Raw genomic sequence first — 17,951 nt, forward strand, 5'->3', positions numbered from 1 at the left:
TAGTAACAGCAGCAGTGGGGTGTTTGCGTGCATTTGTTTCTGTGTGTGTAATACTAACGTCCAGGATAGGTCCGTTACAGTAGTGGCAGCGTGGGGAGAACAGGTTATGGTAGTCCTTCTCACAGTAAGGCGCTCCGTCCCGCTCAAAGAAGTTCCTGGAGCCGATCTCCTCCTGACAGTGGGTACACACAAAGTGCTCTGGGTGCCATGTGCGCCCCATGGCGGTCACCACCTGGGCACAGGGAGGAGAGGGCAAAAGACAGACACTTACAATCTAATCTAGCAGCCCCAACCTGAATTGAATTACTGGACTTAGTGAATCTGCGCTTGTATTAATAAACTGTCTAGTAGGAGTGTTGATCTAGGATCAGGTCCCCCCCATCCATGTAATCTTAATCATTATGTTCTAAAAGGAGACACTGATCCTAGATCAGCACTCTTACTTTGAGTTTTTATGAGTATGGGCCCAGGGGTGAATCCTAACCTGAGATGTATGTATGACCTGAACTCAGTTTCCCATGCCAATGTCCCATTGACATCAATGCATGATTGATTTACATCGGCTAACAGTGTGTTTCTCCAGTTCAGACTCAGCTCTGTGTGGAACAATTACCTTTCTATTCTGGAAGTACTTAACTTAATTTCCATTAGGAGCTAAAATTGATTGTATTGGAGAATGCAAACCATGCAAGCTATATAAGCAGCTCAGGACAACAGGGTATATCAATCAATCTAATCATGACCACATTCACACCTACATGGACTTAGGATATCCAAAAGATAAAAAACAACCCCAGAAACATGAAATACATTCAAAAGGGACCAGAAAACGTATGTAATAAGCTCAGTAAAGTTGAATGCGAGTGTGTGTGCATATAAGTGTGAGTGTGTGCATGCAGCCGGTATGTGTTCTGCATGAATGTGGCCTCTGTATGTTTGTGTGTGTGTGTGTGTAAAGTTACCTGTCCAACAATGGGCTTGTTGCAGGCCCCACAAACTCCCTTGGCCACAGTCTGGACGCCCAGTTTATGGAGGTCTGACTGGAGGCTGCCCAGCATGTTGTCCAGCTTGTTAGCCTGTTTGGGGGGAGCCGTGGGTGAGCTCTTCCCCTGGGCCAGGATCTGTGGACGGGTGACACACAGAAAGACATCTCAGAGAAAGAAACAGATGCACAGAAACACACAGACAATAACCTCATACGCTAACACATACACAGACAATATAACCACACACGCAAACACTAAGACACATGAACACAACACAGTGGCCCAAATAGAGCTCCCTTCCCAATTCATGTTCTGTTCAATTTATCACAGAAAACCTAATTAATACATAGAAGAGTCTCTCTTCACCACACTATCCTGATTACATCTGCCCCTATGAAGTAATTTCCCCTCGGTGTAAAATTATGTTTTTTTTTTTTAATTGAATGTGTGTCTCCATAGACACAGCAGTAACTCCTGGGGTTTACATGACATCCAACAGAAATCATTCTTTTTTAATGACTGAAATGGAAAATGCCACTGGCATTGCATTCCAGACTAGAATGAACATGTAAGATTCATCACATAATGCCTTCATAACAGAGCACTGTAGTCCAACCCTGAGACACTTCAATCTGACTACCGTGTTCAAGAGTAACTCTGCTTATCGGCTACCTATTGAGCCCATTGATAGTGTGAGACTGAATGTGTGCTGTTGATGGGCAGAAACAAGGCAGGAGGGAACTACACTTCTCCAATGGTGTGGTCATTGGAAATGTCTGACCCAGTCTCATTCCACGAAGGGAAAAAAATAGGCAGACTTCACTCTAACGAAAGGCAACCCTCAGTAAACAACAGACCTTTGTAAAATCAAATACCAACTTTGCTTCTGGCCTTGTGTTTGTTAAAGGGGAACAGGGATGGAACGAATTGGGACTGACTGGAAAAAATATCAAGAGACGTAGTTGTATATCATAGTGGTAATATCAGTATCTTAACAGAAGACTACGCAGTCACCTAATTCATGAGTCAAGTTATTTCAACTTGTTCATATCTGTTAGGGCTTGATTAAAAAGTCTTGTGAAGTTAAACAGTCAAAAGTCAGGTTTGCAATGCCTATGGTGGAGAACCATTGAGGGAAGTCCTCTGGGAGGTGGGAACTGTGCTGTCATGCACCAGATTAGGGTTAGGTTCCCTGGGTGGAGGGGTGGGCTCTCTGTGGGTCAGCGTCCAGGGAGGTGTGAGCTGACACTCCACAGGTTGGGGGTGAAGGGAATGGAAGGGAGAGAGGGGGATGGGGTAGGGGAGGAGGCAGCGGCAGAGGGGTCTGCTTGTCAGGGGGTGGATTTTTGGGCACCAGATGGGACTGCGGAGGGGGGATGACTTTTCTCTGACGGACAGGCGAGTCAGGAGGAATGATGATCTGGGTGTGGACAGAGACAGAGAGCAGGAGGAGAGAGACGTCAAAGATGAGTCAAATTAAACCACAGGAAATAGAAAGCCTCAGGTGGTGCAAAGGAAACATGAATTCTCAACAGGTGGTTACAGAAGAATATGGTTGAGAAACTGTTCGCTAGTCATAGTCCATATGTGCGGTATAGAAAATGGCCTTGGTAAAGTTACTCTAAAAGAACAGCACCAATCAAGAAACAAGCTACTGGAAGGTGCTGTATTGCTCTGCAGGTCCAAATGTGGCCCAGTGAGATGACTTAACACTGGCTGCGGCCACCTCTCTGTACCTTGTCCACCATCGGCGAGGTCCCATCATCCTGCGCACGCTGCGTGACGATGACCCCTTCAGTGAGCGAGTCGTCTGACTTCTGCTTACGTCGGTGCTCAACGGGGTGTTCGATTCCCAGCTTCCCCTGCAGCTCTGTGATGAGGCGGTCCTGGGAACTGCTCTTGGTGAAGATGACAGGATCCAGTTTACACCTCAACTGCCCGTCTCGGTACATGGGGTGCACATTGGGCATCTTTGGTGCGGCGAATAATCAACTAGAGCTACAGAGTTTGGTAAAAGGAGGGTGGGGCTGGGTGTGGCTTCCCCATACCAGACACGAAAAACACCAGGAAGCACAGTCCTTCAAGCAAGGCCCATTTGCACAAACAGGCTGATCGTGAAAGTCAAAGGGCACTCGACTCAATTCCACTCTTTTTCGAGGCAGTCCATTTCACACCTGGCCATTCTGGCAAATGGCCATTCTTCTGAATGCAAAAACTGACACAATGTGCAAAACAAACTAGAAAATCTAATGCAATACACAGGCAGACGTAAAATGCAAGCAGCAAAACCGATGGTCTTTGACTCTTGCAGTACTGTCACTGTAGAGAAGCAGCAAGTCCTGCTAATGTCCATAAAAGTAGCTCCTGAAACATGGTTCCAAAGGCCCATATAAACCTGCTCTACGCCACCTGCATGTTTTAGGTTTGTCCCACCTCCATCCAAACATGTGCACAGATAATGTGTTTGTGTGTGTACAAGGGAAACAAGAGGATCAAGTACCTAAGTGTAGTGACACCAGTAGTGAGACCACAGGGTGCAGATACAGACCTTCTCCACACCACCTGGAAGAAGCGGTACTAGGTCCTCTCTTATTCTCCATTTACACCAAATCTGTTTGTGTACATGTATGGTGATTCATTACCCCAAGTGAGATTGAGTTCTGGATTGAATTCTCGCACAATGACTCAAATCAAGGAAAGAGGCAAGTCTTCAGAAAATCACTTGAGGTCCTCTAACAGGACATTCTCTGCTAAATGGCATATATTATATACTAGGATAGATACACTACATGACCAAAAGTATGTAGACACCTGCTTGACGAACATCTAATTTAAAAATAATGGGCATAAATATGGAGTAGGTCCCCCATTTGCTGCTATAACAGCCTCCACTCTTAGCTTTCCACTAGATGTTGGAACATTGCTGCAGGGACGTGCTTCCATTCAGCCACAAGAGCATTAGTGAGGTCGGGCACTGATGTGGGCGATTAAACCATTTCTGTATGGACTGGACTGTGCATGGGGAAATTGTCATGTTGAAACAGGAAAGGGCCTTCCCCAAACTGTTGCCACAATGTTGGAAGCCCAGAATTGTCTAGAATATCATTGTATGCTGTAGCGTTAAGATTTCCCTTCACTAGAACTAAGGGGCATAGCCAAACCATGAAACAGCCCCATACCATTACTCCTCCTCCACCAAACGTTACAGTTGGCAATATGCATTCTGGCAGGTAGCGTTTTTCTGGCATCTGCCAAACCCAGATTCGTCCGTTGGACTGCCAGATGGTGAAGCGTGATTCATCACTCCAGAGAACTAATTTCACTGCTCCAGAGTCCAATGGCGGCGAGATTTACACCACTCTAGCTGACGCTTGGCATTGCGCATGGTGATCTCAGGCTTGTGTGCAGCTGCTCAGCCATGGAAACCCATTTCATGAAGCTCCCAACGAACAGTTCTTGTGTTAACGTTGCTTCCAGAGGCAGTTTGAAACTCGGTAGTGAGTGTTGCAACCGAGGACAGATGATTTTTACGCATTACACGCTTCAGCGGTTCCATTCTGTGAGCTTGTGTGGCGTACCATTTCGCAGCTGAGCCTAGACGTTTCCACTTCGCAATAACAGCACTTACAGTTGACCGGGGCAGCTCTAGCAGGGCAAAAATCTGACGAACTGATGACGATGCCACCTTCAAAGTCACTGAGCTCTTCAGTAAGGCCATTCTACTGCCAATGTTTGTCTATGGAGATTGCATGGCTAGGTGCTCAACGTTATACACCTGCCAGCAATGGTTGTGGCTGAAATAGCCGAATCCACTAATTGAAGGGGTGTCCACATACTTTTCTATAAATAGTGTATAATCCAGCATATTTACACAGGAGGTGGCAAGCTACACACAGCTGTGCAGTGAAGGTTTGCGTCAACCTTGATTGTTAAAGTGACAAGCTCAAGCAAATCCCCACAAAGCTATGCACACAGTCATAAATGCAAGTTGAGACATGCAATATAGCCGTAAACAATGCAGAGCGGAGATTTCAACATGGACCATGGTAGGCAGTGAACCCTCTTGACTTTTGCGCTGACTTCTATCCTTGAGCAGTTCACAAGTGAACATTCTCCGCTTTACTTGCATCACTTCAGGTAAAGCAAGAAGATACAACTTTAACCAGATGCCTGCCTGCCATACACACATATACACAAACATACACACACATACAAATAATCTATATTATGTTCTTATATGTCCTCCAGTGGAGGCTGGTGGGAGGAGCTATAGGAGGACGAGCTCATTGTAATGGCTGGAATGGAATAAATACAGAGTCAAACATGTGCTTTCCATGTGTTTGATACACTTCTATGTATTCCATTCCAGCCATTACAATGAGCCCATTCTCCTATAACTCCTCCCACCAGCCTCTTCTGGTGTCCTCATGTGTTCACGTGAGCTGCTCTCCCAAAATAAGAGCCCATCTCAATCACTTCAATTTGAAAACAGCACAATGACATACTGTTACAAAGCTAGATGGAACATGAATGATTGTGGAACAAGCCTGATCATGGCTTTCACCATTCTATTTCACTTCACTTATCAGTCTGGCTAAATCCAATTGATGGCGTTTTGAATAAGCCAGAAGATGGACGGACCAATCAGCATCATTTCAGAAACAGTGGGTGGGTTTAGGACAATAGCCCACATGGTCAAATACTGTGCTTTGAATAAAGCCGTCCTCTGATTGGTGATCCAAATTAGAGGTCGACCGATTATGATTTTTCAACGCCGATACCGATTATTGGAGGACCACAAAAAAAAGCCGATACCGAATAATCGGCCGATTTCTTTTGCATGTATTTATTTGTAATAATGACAATTACAACAATACTGAATGAACACTTATTTTAACTTAATATAATACATCAATAAAATCAATTTAGCCTCAAATAAATAATGAAACATTTGGTTTAGGTAATGCAAAACAAAGTGTTGGAGAAGAAAGTAAAAGTGCAATATGTGCCATGTAAGAAAGCTAACGTTTAAGTGCCTTGCTCAGAACATGGGAACATATGAAAGCTGGTGGTTCCTTTTAACACGAGTCTTCAATATTCCCAGGTAAGAAGTTTTAGGTTGTAGTTATTATAGGACTATTTCTCTCTATACGATTTGTATTTCATATACCTTTGACTATTGGATGTTCTTATAGGCACTTTAGTATTGCCAGTGTAACAGTATAGCTTCCGTCCCTCTCCTCGCTCCTACCTGGGCTCGAACCAGGAACACATCGACAACAGCCACCCTCGAAGCAGCGTTACCCATGCAGAGCAAGGGGAACAACTATTCCAAGTCTCAGAACGAGTGACGTTTGAAACGCTATTAGCGCGCACCCGGCTAACTAGATAGCCATTTCACATCAATTACACTAGCCTAATCTTGGGGGTTGATAGGCTTGAAGGGGTGGGTATAATTTGTGGAACGTTCAAACAGGAACCTGTTCCAAAAACGTAAAGTAAAAGGTTGCCAACCAACAACGCATACTAAGTAGCAACAAATACAAACCTAGCTAACTAGCTGCCGAATAGGCATCAACTCACCACGTAGCTAATTCTTATTGTTTGTCCATAGGTAACCAGAGTGAGGACAGACTTCTTTCGGAATAAACGTGATGAGTGAAAAACGCAATGAAATAGACCACTCCCTACCCGGTATCTTATTCTGCCGCTATACAACTTTGTATGCGTTGTTTTTTGGCAACCTTGTTATTTACGAAGTTTTTGGAATAGATTCCTGTTGGAACGTTCCACAAATTATACCCACCCAGCTTGAAGTCATAAACAGCTCGAAGCACAGCGAAGAGCTGCTGGCAAAACGCACAAAAGTGCTGTTTGAATGAATGCTTACTAGCCTGCTGCTGCCTATCATCGCTCAGTCAGACTGCTCTATCAAATATCAAATCATAGACTTAATTATAATATAATAAACACACAGAAATACGAGCCTTTGGTCATTAATATGGTCGAATCTGGAAACTAATATCTCAAAAACAAAACGTTTATTTTCTTTCAGTGAAATACGGAACCGTTCCGGATTTTATCTAACGGGTGGCATCCCTAAGTCTAAATATTCCTGTTACATTGCACAACCTTCAATGTTATGTCATAATTACGTAAAATTTGGGCAAATTAGTTCGCAACGAGCCAGGCGGCCCAAACTGTTGCATATACCCTGACTGCGTGCAATGAACGCAAGATAAGTGACAATTTCATGTTAGCAGGCAATATTAACTAAATATGCAGGTTTAAAAATATATACTTGGGTATTGGTTTTAAAGAAAAGCATTGATGTTTATGGTTAGGTACATTGGTGCAACGACAGTGCTTTTTTCGCAAATGCGCTTGTTAAATCAATACCCGTTTGTCAAAGTTGGCTGTGATTCAATGAGAAATTAACAGGCACCGCATCGATTATATGCAAAGCAGGACACGTTAGATAAACTAGTAATATCATCAACCATGTGTAGTTAACTAGTGATTGTTAAGATTGATCGTTTTTTATAAGATAAGTTTAATGCTAGCTAGCAACTTACCTTGGCTTCTTGCTGCCCTCGCGTAACAAGTAGTCACTCCTTGTGGAGTGCAATGTTAGGAAGGTGGTTAGAGCGTTGGACTAGTAACCGGAAAGTTGCAAAAACGAATCCCCCCTGAACAAGGCAGTTAACCCCCGTTCCTAGGCCATCATTGAAAATAAGAATGTGTTCTTAATCTGACTTGCCTAGTTAAATAAAGGTGTAAAGAAAAAAAAAGAAAATAATTTTAAAAAAATCGAAAAAATATATGAAAAAAAAGAAAATATTTTTAAAAAATAAAAATAAATAAAAAATATTAAAAATAAAAAATATATATAAAAAAAAAAAAAAGTCTAACATTTTTTTTTAAAAGTTTTAAAAAATTTGGCAAATCGGTGGCCAAAAATACAGATTACCGATTGTTATGAAAACTTGAAATCGGCCCTAATTAATCGGCCATTCCGATTAATCGGTCGACCTCTAATCCAAAATAGCACATTTTTCTCTCATTTTGAATAATGCCCCTCATTACAGACTCAAAACAGTTTCAATTATGAGAAATTCCATACTGATAAGTGAATTGAAAAAGAATGGCCAACGTAGCGATCAGCCCGATTCCACCAGGCTAGAATGAGCAATCTGATAAAAAAGCCCTCGAAGAGAGCGTCGTACTTGGCCCGACACGGACAGCCTCTCCACGGCCAAAGGCTGGTTCAGGGAGAGGTCCAGCGTGGCGTCGGCGGTTCCTGGGAACGTTGACGGGGTCAAACAGATGTCTATCTTTATGTTGTGTTGTGTATTTTGTCCTATATTTATATTTTGTTTATTTGTTTTATTTTTAATCCCAGCCCCCGTCCCTGCAGGGTAGGCCGTCATTGTAAATAAGAATTTGTTCTTAACTGACTTGTCTAGTTAAATAAAGGTTAAATAAAATAAATAACAGTTATAGGACTAGGCATCTTAGCAACAGTAATGGGACTAGGGGTATTGGAAAAAATTACTGGATTACGTGTCTTGCTGGTTTTTGCATCCATTGCAGGACTTTTCAACTGGAGCAAAAGGAGGATTGGGGTTATTTGACTACGTATGGATTGTAGTGGTAGAGACCACAGTGAAGGACTATGTGGGAGGTCAGTGTAGTTCTCACGCTGGGATCAGTTTCTCCTACCAGCTGTGTGTGGATCTGGGTGTACTGGAGACTCTGGGACAAGGCCAACACAACAGAGGCTGAAGCAGCTGAGAGGGGGGGGGGGTGGAGAGGGGAGAGGCAGAGCAGGCATCTTCATCTATGTGGAGTTCTAAAGGAACAGGGTTACAGGAGGGGAACGTGTCACTGAGGGGCTCCAGCTGCAGATCCACAGTTGGGTATCTGGTTAAAACTACTGGGGTAGCAGACCGTCTCTATGGAGGGGGGTTCTGATCCTTGACTGAGCAGGAGAGGTTCCATATCGACAGACAATTGAGAACAAGACTGGAGATAGAAGACAATAATAGGAGACAGGGAGGGGAAAAAAATTGCAAATGGTTTGAAAAGCGGTAGACATGGAAAGACATGGATCATGTCAAATCAATCATGACCATTTCTTTAAATCCTTGTGAAAAGTGACATAATATAATCAGTGATGAATATAACAATAATTCACATTCCTCACAGTAGCTATGTTTCCATCCAAATTGGGGACATGTTTTCATGCAAATATTCTAAAATCTGCATATTTTCCCACCAGTCGTGTTTCCACCAAACTGACTTGTTGTGGATAAAAAGCAATGTGATGACGTGGTGCAAAAAAAAAAAAAAAGGTACCTTTCCGCTTAAGATTTCAAGTAACGAATAAAACCTAAAAGTTCAAATGCATTTCCATCACATTTTCAACTCTGACAGGTTAGGTCAAAAACGGTTCGTTAAATAGCACATGTGCCCACTCTGGTCAGTGTGGGTAGGCTAGCCTACATGAGATTATTATAGATAAGAGCGCAATTTTTGTTGTTGTCAAACGGCAGTCAAGGGTCAATCATGTCACCAGGAGAAGACCCTCAATATTTATTATAAAGGAGCATCAAGCTCATTTGTGCACTTTCACCACCCTGTGAAGTTCATAACTCATCAGTAGCAATAAACTGCATGATTTCCTGAGTCATAGTGGGAGGACTACATGAATATCATCACGTGACTCCAAATGTACAGTGCATTCAGAAAGTATTCAGGCCTCGACTTCTTCCACATTTTGTTACGTTATAGCCTTATTATAAAATGTATTAAATGTTTTTCCTCAGTCTACACACAATACCCCATAAAGTGAAAACAGGTTGAGACATTTTTGCAAAGGTATTAAAAATAAAAACACAGAAATACCTTATTTACATAAGTATTCAGACCCTTTGCTATGAGACATTAAGGTCAGGTGCATCCTGTTTCCATTGATCATCCTTGTGATGTTTCTACGACTTGATTGGAGTCCACCTGTGGTAAATTAAATTGATTGGACATGATTTGGAAAGGCGCACAGTTGCCAGTGCATGTCAGAGCAAAAACCAAGCCATGAGGTCAAAGGAATTGTCCGTAGAGCTCCGAGACAGGATTGTGTCGAAGCACAGATCTGGGGAAGGGTACCAAAAAATGTCTGCAGCATTGAAGGTCACTAAAAACACAGTGGCCTCCATCATTCTTAACTGGAAGAAGTGTGGAACCACCAAGACTTTTCCTAGAGCTGGCCGCCCGGCCAAACTGAGCAATTGGAAGAGAAAGGCCTTGGTCAGGGAGGTCACCAAGAACCCAATGGTCAGCGCTCCAGAGATCCTCTGTGTAGATGGGAGAACCTTCCAGAAGGACAACCATCTCTGCAGCGCGCCACCATTCAGGCCTTTATGGTAGAGTGACCAGACGGAAGCCACTCCTCAGTAAAAGGCACATGACAGCCCCTTGGAGTTTGCCAAACGACACCTAAAGGACTTTAACCATGAGAAACAAGATTGTCTGGTCTGATGAAAGCAAGATTGAACTCTTTGGCCTGAATGCCAAGCGTCACGTCTGGAGGAAACCTGGCACCATCCCTATGGTGAAGCATGGTGGTGGCAGCGTCATCCTGTGGGGATGTTTTTCAGCAGCAGGGACTGGGAGACTAGTCAGGATCGAGGGAAAGATGAACGGAGAAAAGTACAGAGATCCTTGATGAAGTTCTGAGTGCTCTGGAGCAGGTTCTCAGACTGGGGCGAAGGTTCACCTTCCAACAGGACAACGGCCCTAAGCACACAACCAAGACAATGCAGAAGTGGCTTCGGGACAAGTCTCTGAATGTCCTTGAGTGGCCCAGCCAGAGCCCGGACTTGAACCGATCGAACATCTCTGGAGAGACCTGAAAATAGCTGTGCAGCGATGCTCCCCATCCAACCCGAAAGAGGTTGAGAGGATCTGCAGAGAAGAATGGGAGAAACTCCCCAAATACAGTTGTGCCAACCTTGTAGCATCATACCCAAGACTTGAGGCTATAATCCCTGCCAAAGGTGCTTCAACAAATTACCAAGTAAAGAGTCTGAATAGTTTTATAAAATGTGATGTTTTAAATACACTAGCAAAACATTTTTTTTTGTTTTTGCTTTGTCATTATGGGGTACTATGTGTAGATTAAATAGTTTTTTCCCTCATCAATCTATTATAGAATAAGGCTGTAATGTAACAAAATGTGGAAAAGTCAAGGGGTCTGAATACTTTCTGAATGCACTTTACTTTGATATTGATAGAATAGCATCATGTTTCCACCACCATTTCTCGCATTATACATTTTACAGACACAAAAAGATTCCACTTTGTCAACCGTATTTTGTTTTGTCGACATTTGGAAAGTTTACAGACAAATTAGCAGTTCCCATCAGGCCTGTCATTAAAAAAATATATACTTTACTCGCATAAAAAGTTATGAAACCTGGTTAGAGTAAATAACTTGTTGTATTGTGGGATCGATAAGGCAAATGGTAGTAAATGCCCGACTCAATGTACATTACATTCTAGGCCACAGGATTCTACCTGTGTGAAGAACCCACACATCAATGCTAAAAATAAATCTTCAACCTACCTTTTGAAAGCAACACATTCACCTCAGAGTTGACTTTCCACCACCTGGTTTCTAATCTATATATTTACTTGAATTCACATTTCACCCCAACTTACTTCACCTAATCTGTACCGGCATAGTGCTTTTTATCATCTATCACCCCACCCACCCTGACACCCACCCCCCTCATCCATCCACCCTCGATATTTTGTGTGTATGTATTGATATGTAGGCTGTGTGCTGTTTGAAAATGTATGTAGTTCTCTCCTTGAGCTGTTATTGTCTATTGATGTTCTGTATTATGTAATGTTTAATGTGAACCCCAGGAAGAGTAGCACTCACCGGTCTCCTTCTCATCCACCCACCCTCGTAACAATCTTTCTGTAAAACTTACGTTGCTCTGGACTTTGAAGTCGGACAGCGAGGCCATGAGCTCGTCAAGCTCCCGCGTGGCGGAGGAGGCTGAGATTCTGGCCTGCAGCTGGGAGGGAGTCTCCTCCTCCCCCAACTTCTCTACCACCAATGGGGTGGGGCTAGAGATCAAACAAACAAACATTAGGTCATAATGATGAGCGTTAAATGACCAAAGTCAAACATGAAAAACACACAGGACATAGCACAATCTGTGAGTAAGATTAAACTGTCTTCAGGAACTTGAGGTGCAGTGCCATTGCTTTGCAGTCAATTGTCCCCCAATTTATGGGAATAGCAACATTTTGGACCAGCCCTAATCCTTACATGGGAGAGGGCACAGAACTTTCTTGCTCATCAAGGAGGCTCTTGGCGCTGGGGCGCACGTCTTCTATGACTGGTGGCCTGGTGGCCACGCTGCGTTTTGGCTTCTCCATGGTGGGGCGAGGCAACTTGCCTGCCCCAGAAACCCCGTTCGCCTGCACATAATGGGTGGTGCTGCTGGAAGGGAGGGGCGGAGCTGACTCTTCTGCAACACAGGAGGAGAAAAATATATATTTTCATATTGGCAAGTTTCAACAACGGCAATGGTCAAGAGACCGTAACTGTTAAATGCTTTTATGTACCAAATAGGGTTTTCTACATGTGGGCCCTGGTCAAAAGCAGTGCACTATATAGGAAATAGGGTGTCATTTGGAATGCACAGATAATGGTGTAGCGTACCCTCAGTGGGGAAGGAGGGTGTGTTGTGCTGCACAGCGTTGAGCTCCAGAAGCAGCCGGTCCAGTTCGGACAGGTTGCAGCCCAGGGAGGAGCTCATTGCAGCCTCCGTACTCTTCTGTTTGTTGGGGAAGCTGCAGGAACCAACAGACAGACAAACATCAGTAACAGACATCTGATGTTCATTTTGTCATGTGTCGCTACATGAAGTGTATTGTTTATTATGATCATTATTACCTGTAGACGTGGTCCTCTTCGCTTCGTGGTAAGGGGGGGCTACTGCTGTCCCTGGACCACAAGCTTTTCTGTGCAGGGCTGTAGGACTAAGAAAGGACAGGTACATATTTAGAAGTGTAGTAGTGTTCTAGGTAAAGTGGTAAATGGGTGAGAGGGTGTCATGTGGGCACAGGCTTTTGCTCAGTCTTCAAGATTTTATTAGTTGAATCAGATCGGTTACCAACTTGAGCAAAAGCCTGAATCCACACCAGCCTTGTGTGTGTGTATGGGAACACAAATATGTATGCATGCATGTATGCATGTATGCATGTATGTATGTATGTATGTATGCATGTATGTATGTACCTGTGTGGACAAGGGGGTGGAATCTAGGGGGTCAAGCAAGGTTCCATTCAGGGCCTCAGCAGAGGGAGGTGGTGGTACAGGGGGAGGGGCCTGTCCTCCCGTGGGGAAAGAGTAGGGTGTCTCGTCCGGCAGAAACACTGGCCGCTTGGAGATGTGGGAGGTCGTCGACTCCAAGTCCGCCAGCAATGCATCTAGGAACATAAGAGTAAGACCCTTTTAATATTAATTCCTATCCTGGTAGACTGATGTATCCGGCCTTATAAATCAAAAGCAAAGTTTTCAAAAGTTGACCTGGTGTAAACAGAAAATCCCTGACAAGATTGACAACACCAAACATTGGGAAATCACCTTGGCTTATGTTGGTTCCACTTTTCTGGGCTCTGTTATTTACTTAAGAAATACTCAAAATGTGCACTTATAAATCATAACAATTTAAATCAAAATACAGCTGTAGACAGAAGGCAAAGATCAAACATACAACTGATGTCTCTCCTGAGTTCTGCCCCGGACAAAAGAAAGACAGGATCTTATATACCTGAGATCCCCATGTCAAACCTTCCATGTGCAGCTAAAATAACAAATTATTCTTAACACAAGGTTTCTGAGAACCTGTCTCAGCGGCATGCAAATCTGCCCTTGTTTCAGAGAAAAACAGACGCTGTCTCTCTGTGTCTCGCTATCACCCTCAGTCCCTTTTCTCACCGACGCGGGGCTGCGGGTTTTGGCAGAGAGAGAGACACAGACAGAGGCCTCAATATTCAGCTATACAGTGAGCATAAGTACAATGGCACGTAAGCAAATTAATAACATAATCAATGGTGGGAGTCTTCAGAAGATCCCCAAAATCAACTTTAACCCTACACTTATTTGATTGCATCTCTCAAGGAGAAGTTTTATATTAAAAAAGTAGGTTATTCCTAGACCTCTCATCAATCAATAACGAACGACAAGCCTGCCACTAGTCTACTGTAGTTTCAAATGATTTTGTTGTGCAGGATTATTTTATATTGGTATGACCTGTGATCCCGTCATCATCATCATCATCATCATCATCATCCTCCTCCTAGTCATCAATAAGTACACTTGACAGCTTGATGTTCCGGCACTTTCCCAACATGTCCAAACACAGCCAGATGTGAGCAACATTTAGACATCTTAGGAGGAGCAGCAGGGTAGTAATCCACTTCACTGAATCATCTGCACTGTTACCACACCTTTGGTTACTCATTTACCCTGCTGCTCACAAAGTTTCACTGTTAATGGATTTGAAGTAGACAGCAGCGAGACATAAGCTTTGGTAACATTTTACAGTAAAAAGTATACTTTATAAACTACTTATATACACTATTAGTAAATGTTATCTACATTTTCCTAATTAGAAATCCTTAAAATCCCTTTAAGTAGGTCGTCTACCACAGCTTTCTCTGGTAAGGTTGTAATCGCTCACTGCCAACCAATTGTTGCTTTCCACCTTGATAGAAGAAGTGGTCAGTCTAGATCATGTTCATCCCATAAGACACACCCAACCACAACTTCACACTATAAAATGCAGTCATTCTATCCAGGTAAACAAAATGGCTAGCCAGTTAGCCACCCAGTTGGGGGGCAAGAAGAGAATGAGCAAGGTGACATCATCCACACTAAATCTGTATGAACCACCATAACGTTACACACCCATGTTCCTTATACCGAGGCTACTTCTCTTAAGCAGTTGCCTCTGATTTCACAAGTGTGTGAAACTGACCATCTTCTGCACTACGAACAAGTTCCCTACTCTACTCTCCACTGGACTTTACCTCAGTCATCAACAATAAACAGAACAAACAAGCGCAACCCATAAATGAACTGTGAACGACATATGTATGCACCTACATTTCAAGAAGTCAACAATACAAGGTCACACTAAACATAACTGATGACAATAGGTGAGAAATAAAAGGAAACCACAAGAGAAACATTAGTGGAAACAACATACCCGAGGCGATAAAGAAGACTAGCACATACACACCCAGGGAGGACGAAGAGAGGAATGCAAAGGAAGACTGGGAGGAAGAGAGCAACCCAAACCCACTGGCTGACAGGCAGGAACTGCCACCCTTAACACCAGAGACTGGTAATGAGAGAGAGGGGAGGGAGGAAAGGGCAGGAGAGGAGGCGTCACTTTTGGTGGCAGCGGGAGGATTAGGTTTACCCCTAGCTATGCCAATTTGAAGTTTCAGCCTTCTTGGCTCTCTGAAGGCTGAGGTAAGAGTCTGTTCACACTCACACGACTGCCGCAAAGAACGGTTTACAAACTATGCAATTAGAGCCAACTCGACGGCGCATTACAAGAAAGCCTGAGAAAAACATGAAAAAAGTTGTGGCAGTGATGGAAGGAAAGTTGTGAAAGAGGGAGGGAGAGAATGGGTAGAAAAGAATGATATGGTCTCTGAGTACCATGCCTACAGAGGGAGTGGTGTGAGTGGTAATTAAATTAACCCTTCCTTCACACGGGCTGCTGTTCTGTCGGTCTCAAGGTTCATTCCAAGTGTACTTGAGTTCGGTGACCAGGTCATTTAAACATCATGACCAGGTCATTTAACATCATGATACACTCCCTCATCGGTATGGAGTGGCTGAGATAGAGAGTATCCCATGGCCCAAGGAATCATGGATGCCAAAGACAGACAATGGTGACAGCTGGGCTGGGCACTGGATCCAATTTGGCTAGAGTTGGCGTTAGCATCATTAGCATGCTGGATGATGACAGGGTTACCGAAGCAGAGAGGTTTGCTGACCGACTCCAAGACACTGTAAACATCCCAGTGGATTTGATTCTGGATACAGCAGAGCCGGGTGTTTATTCTCCTACAGCCAGATACTCCCTTTAAGGGGAAATATATAGCCTAACAACCAACCAACTGCCCAAAGGGTGAGGGAAAGTAAAAAACCTCAGCATCCAAAAAGTCAGCCTTCATTCTGGGCAACAGAAATGCTCAAAGATCCATTTACGCTTGATTTCCAGCAGAAGGGGTTTCAACAAGGTTTTTGTGGGGAAGGTTATGTACTAGTACACCTACAAGCAAAGACGTAGAATAGAGAGTCTTTAGACCAAGACCAGCCTCCAGTAATTATTTCTGGTAGTTCCAAGGGCTCAGAACATGAAGGAAACAGATTGCAACAGGTTGTGCACTAAGGAGGCTGGGGTTTTGACATTTCTTGTTGTAGATCTAAGCATTCGTGTGGAGGCCTACAAAAGTGTGTTAGTCCTCTGTGCCAAAGGGCTGAGGGGAACATATGACATTTTAGTAATTTAGCAGATGCTCTTTTCCAGAGCAACTTACTGTAGTGAGTGCATACATTCATACTTTTTCTATACTGGTCCTCCATGGGAATCCAATCAGTTGCAAGCGCCATGCTCTACCAACAGAGCCACACAGGAACATGCCATGACACATCAGCTCATAGCCAGCCATTCACATGTTCTGTTCTAATATCCAAACTCAAATTTCATTCAGAATGAAGCAACATATTGGGAATGCATTCTAAGGGGTGTGCTAGTGTGCATATTGGAACTTGGCCAAGGACTGTGCACTCTTGCCTGTTACTAGGCCATCCAGCGGTCAGGAGGAAACTGCAGTAGAAGTTAAAAAGTACCCTGAATGAGGGAGAGGCTGTGTCCGAATAACCATACTACATACTTAAACTGTACACTAAGCACTCTTCTTTGCATACTATTTAGCATGTACCATTTAGTAAAAAGTATGCAGTATGCCATGGCCGCAACACAGTAGCGGATTCGGACTGGCTCAGTAGGTAGGGCCGGGCTGAGTGATGGTGGATTTTCCCAAATTCAACAGACATGCATCGCATTAACCAGCATGATAATAGCTAATTTCCAATTCAATACATTTCTCTAAACTCTAAATAGAATAGGAATGGAGTTCTAGTCATACTCAGACTGTTGAGGCAGAGTATCACAGATACCTTAGCCCATCTATCTTATTTAGACAGAAACTGATCACTTTGTTCCAGTTCAACATACACTACCGTTCAAAAGTTTGGGGTCACTTAGAAATGTCCTTGTTTTTGAAAGAAAGGCACATTTTTTGTCCATTAAAATAATATCAGATTGATCAGAAATACAGTGTAGACATTGTTCATGTTGTAAATGCCTATTGTAGCTGGAAACGGCAGATTTCTTATGGAATAGCCTTCCTGTGGCTCAGTTGGTAGAGCATGGTGTTTGCAACGCCAGCATGGTGTGTGCAACGCCAGGGTTGTGGGTTCGATTCCCACGGGGGGCCAGTACAAAAAAAATGCATGAAATGAAAATGAAATGTATGCATTCACTACTGTAAGTCGCTCTGGATAAGAGCGTCTGCTAAATGACTAAAATGTAAATGTAAAAAATGAATATCTACAGTTGAAGTTGGAAGTTTACATACACTTAGGTTGGAGTCATTAAAACACATTTTTCAACCACTCCACAAATTTCTTGTTAACAAACTATAGTTTTGGCAAGTCGGTTAGGACATCTACTTTGTGCATGACAAGTAATTTTTTCCATTAATTGTTTACAGACAGATTATTTCACTGCATCACAATTTCAGTGGGTCAGAAGTTTACATACACTAAGTTGACTGTGCCTTTAAACAGCTTGGAAAATT

The 17,951-nt window shown here is 43.3% G+C and overlaps 1 protein-coding gene across 4 annotated transcripts in view; it reads right to left on the reverse strand.

Moving 5' to 3' along the window:
- The window catches only part of LOC106583570 (paxillin), a 51,875-nt gene that overhangs the window by 3,321 nt on the left and 30,603 nt on the right, over nt 1-17,951 (reverse strand). Inside the window, exons 1-8 of one of the 4 annotated variants that reach the window (XM_014167926.2) lie at nt 15,311-15,523; nt 13,303-13,493; nt 12,958-13,043; nt 12,724-12,854; nt 12,328-12,529; nt 11,984-12,122; nt 963-1,121; nt 59-232 (exon numbers count right to left, since the gene is read on the reverse strand). In XM_014167926.2, the coding sequence (XP_014023401.1) occupies nt 59-232; nt 963-1,121; nt 11,984-12,122; nt 12,328-12,529; nt 12,724-12,820 (771 nt within the window). In that variant the 5' untranslated portion in view covers nt 12,821-12,854; nt 12,958-13,043; nt 13,303-13,493; nt 15,311-15,523. Of the gene's footprint in view, nt 1-58; nt 233-962; nt 1,122-11,983; nt 12,123-12,327; nt 12,530-12,723; nt 12,855-12,957; nt 13,044-13,302; nt 13,494-14,667; nt 15,211-15,277; nt 15,524-17,951 lie in introns of those variants that run through there. The other 3 variants (XM_014167925.2, XM_045705482.1, XM_014167924.2) reach the window with 3 other exon arrangements.

This window comes from Salmo salar, chromosome ssa22 (assembly GCF_905237065.1).
Source record: "Salmo salar chromosome ssa22, Ssal_v3.1, whole genome shotgun sequence".
Taxonomy (NCBI): Eukaryota; Metazoa; Chordata; class Actinopteri; order Salmoniformes; family Salmonidae; genus Salmo; species Salmo salar.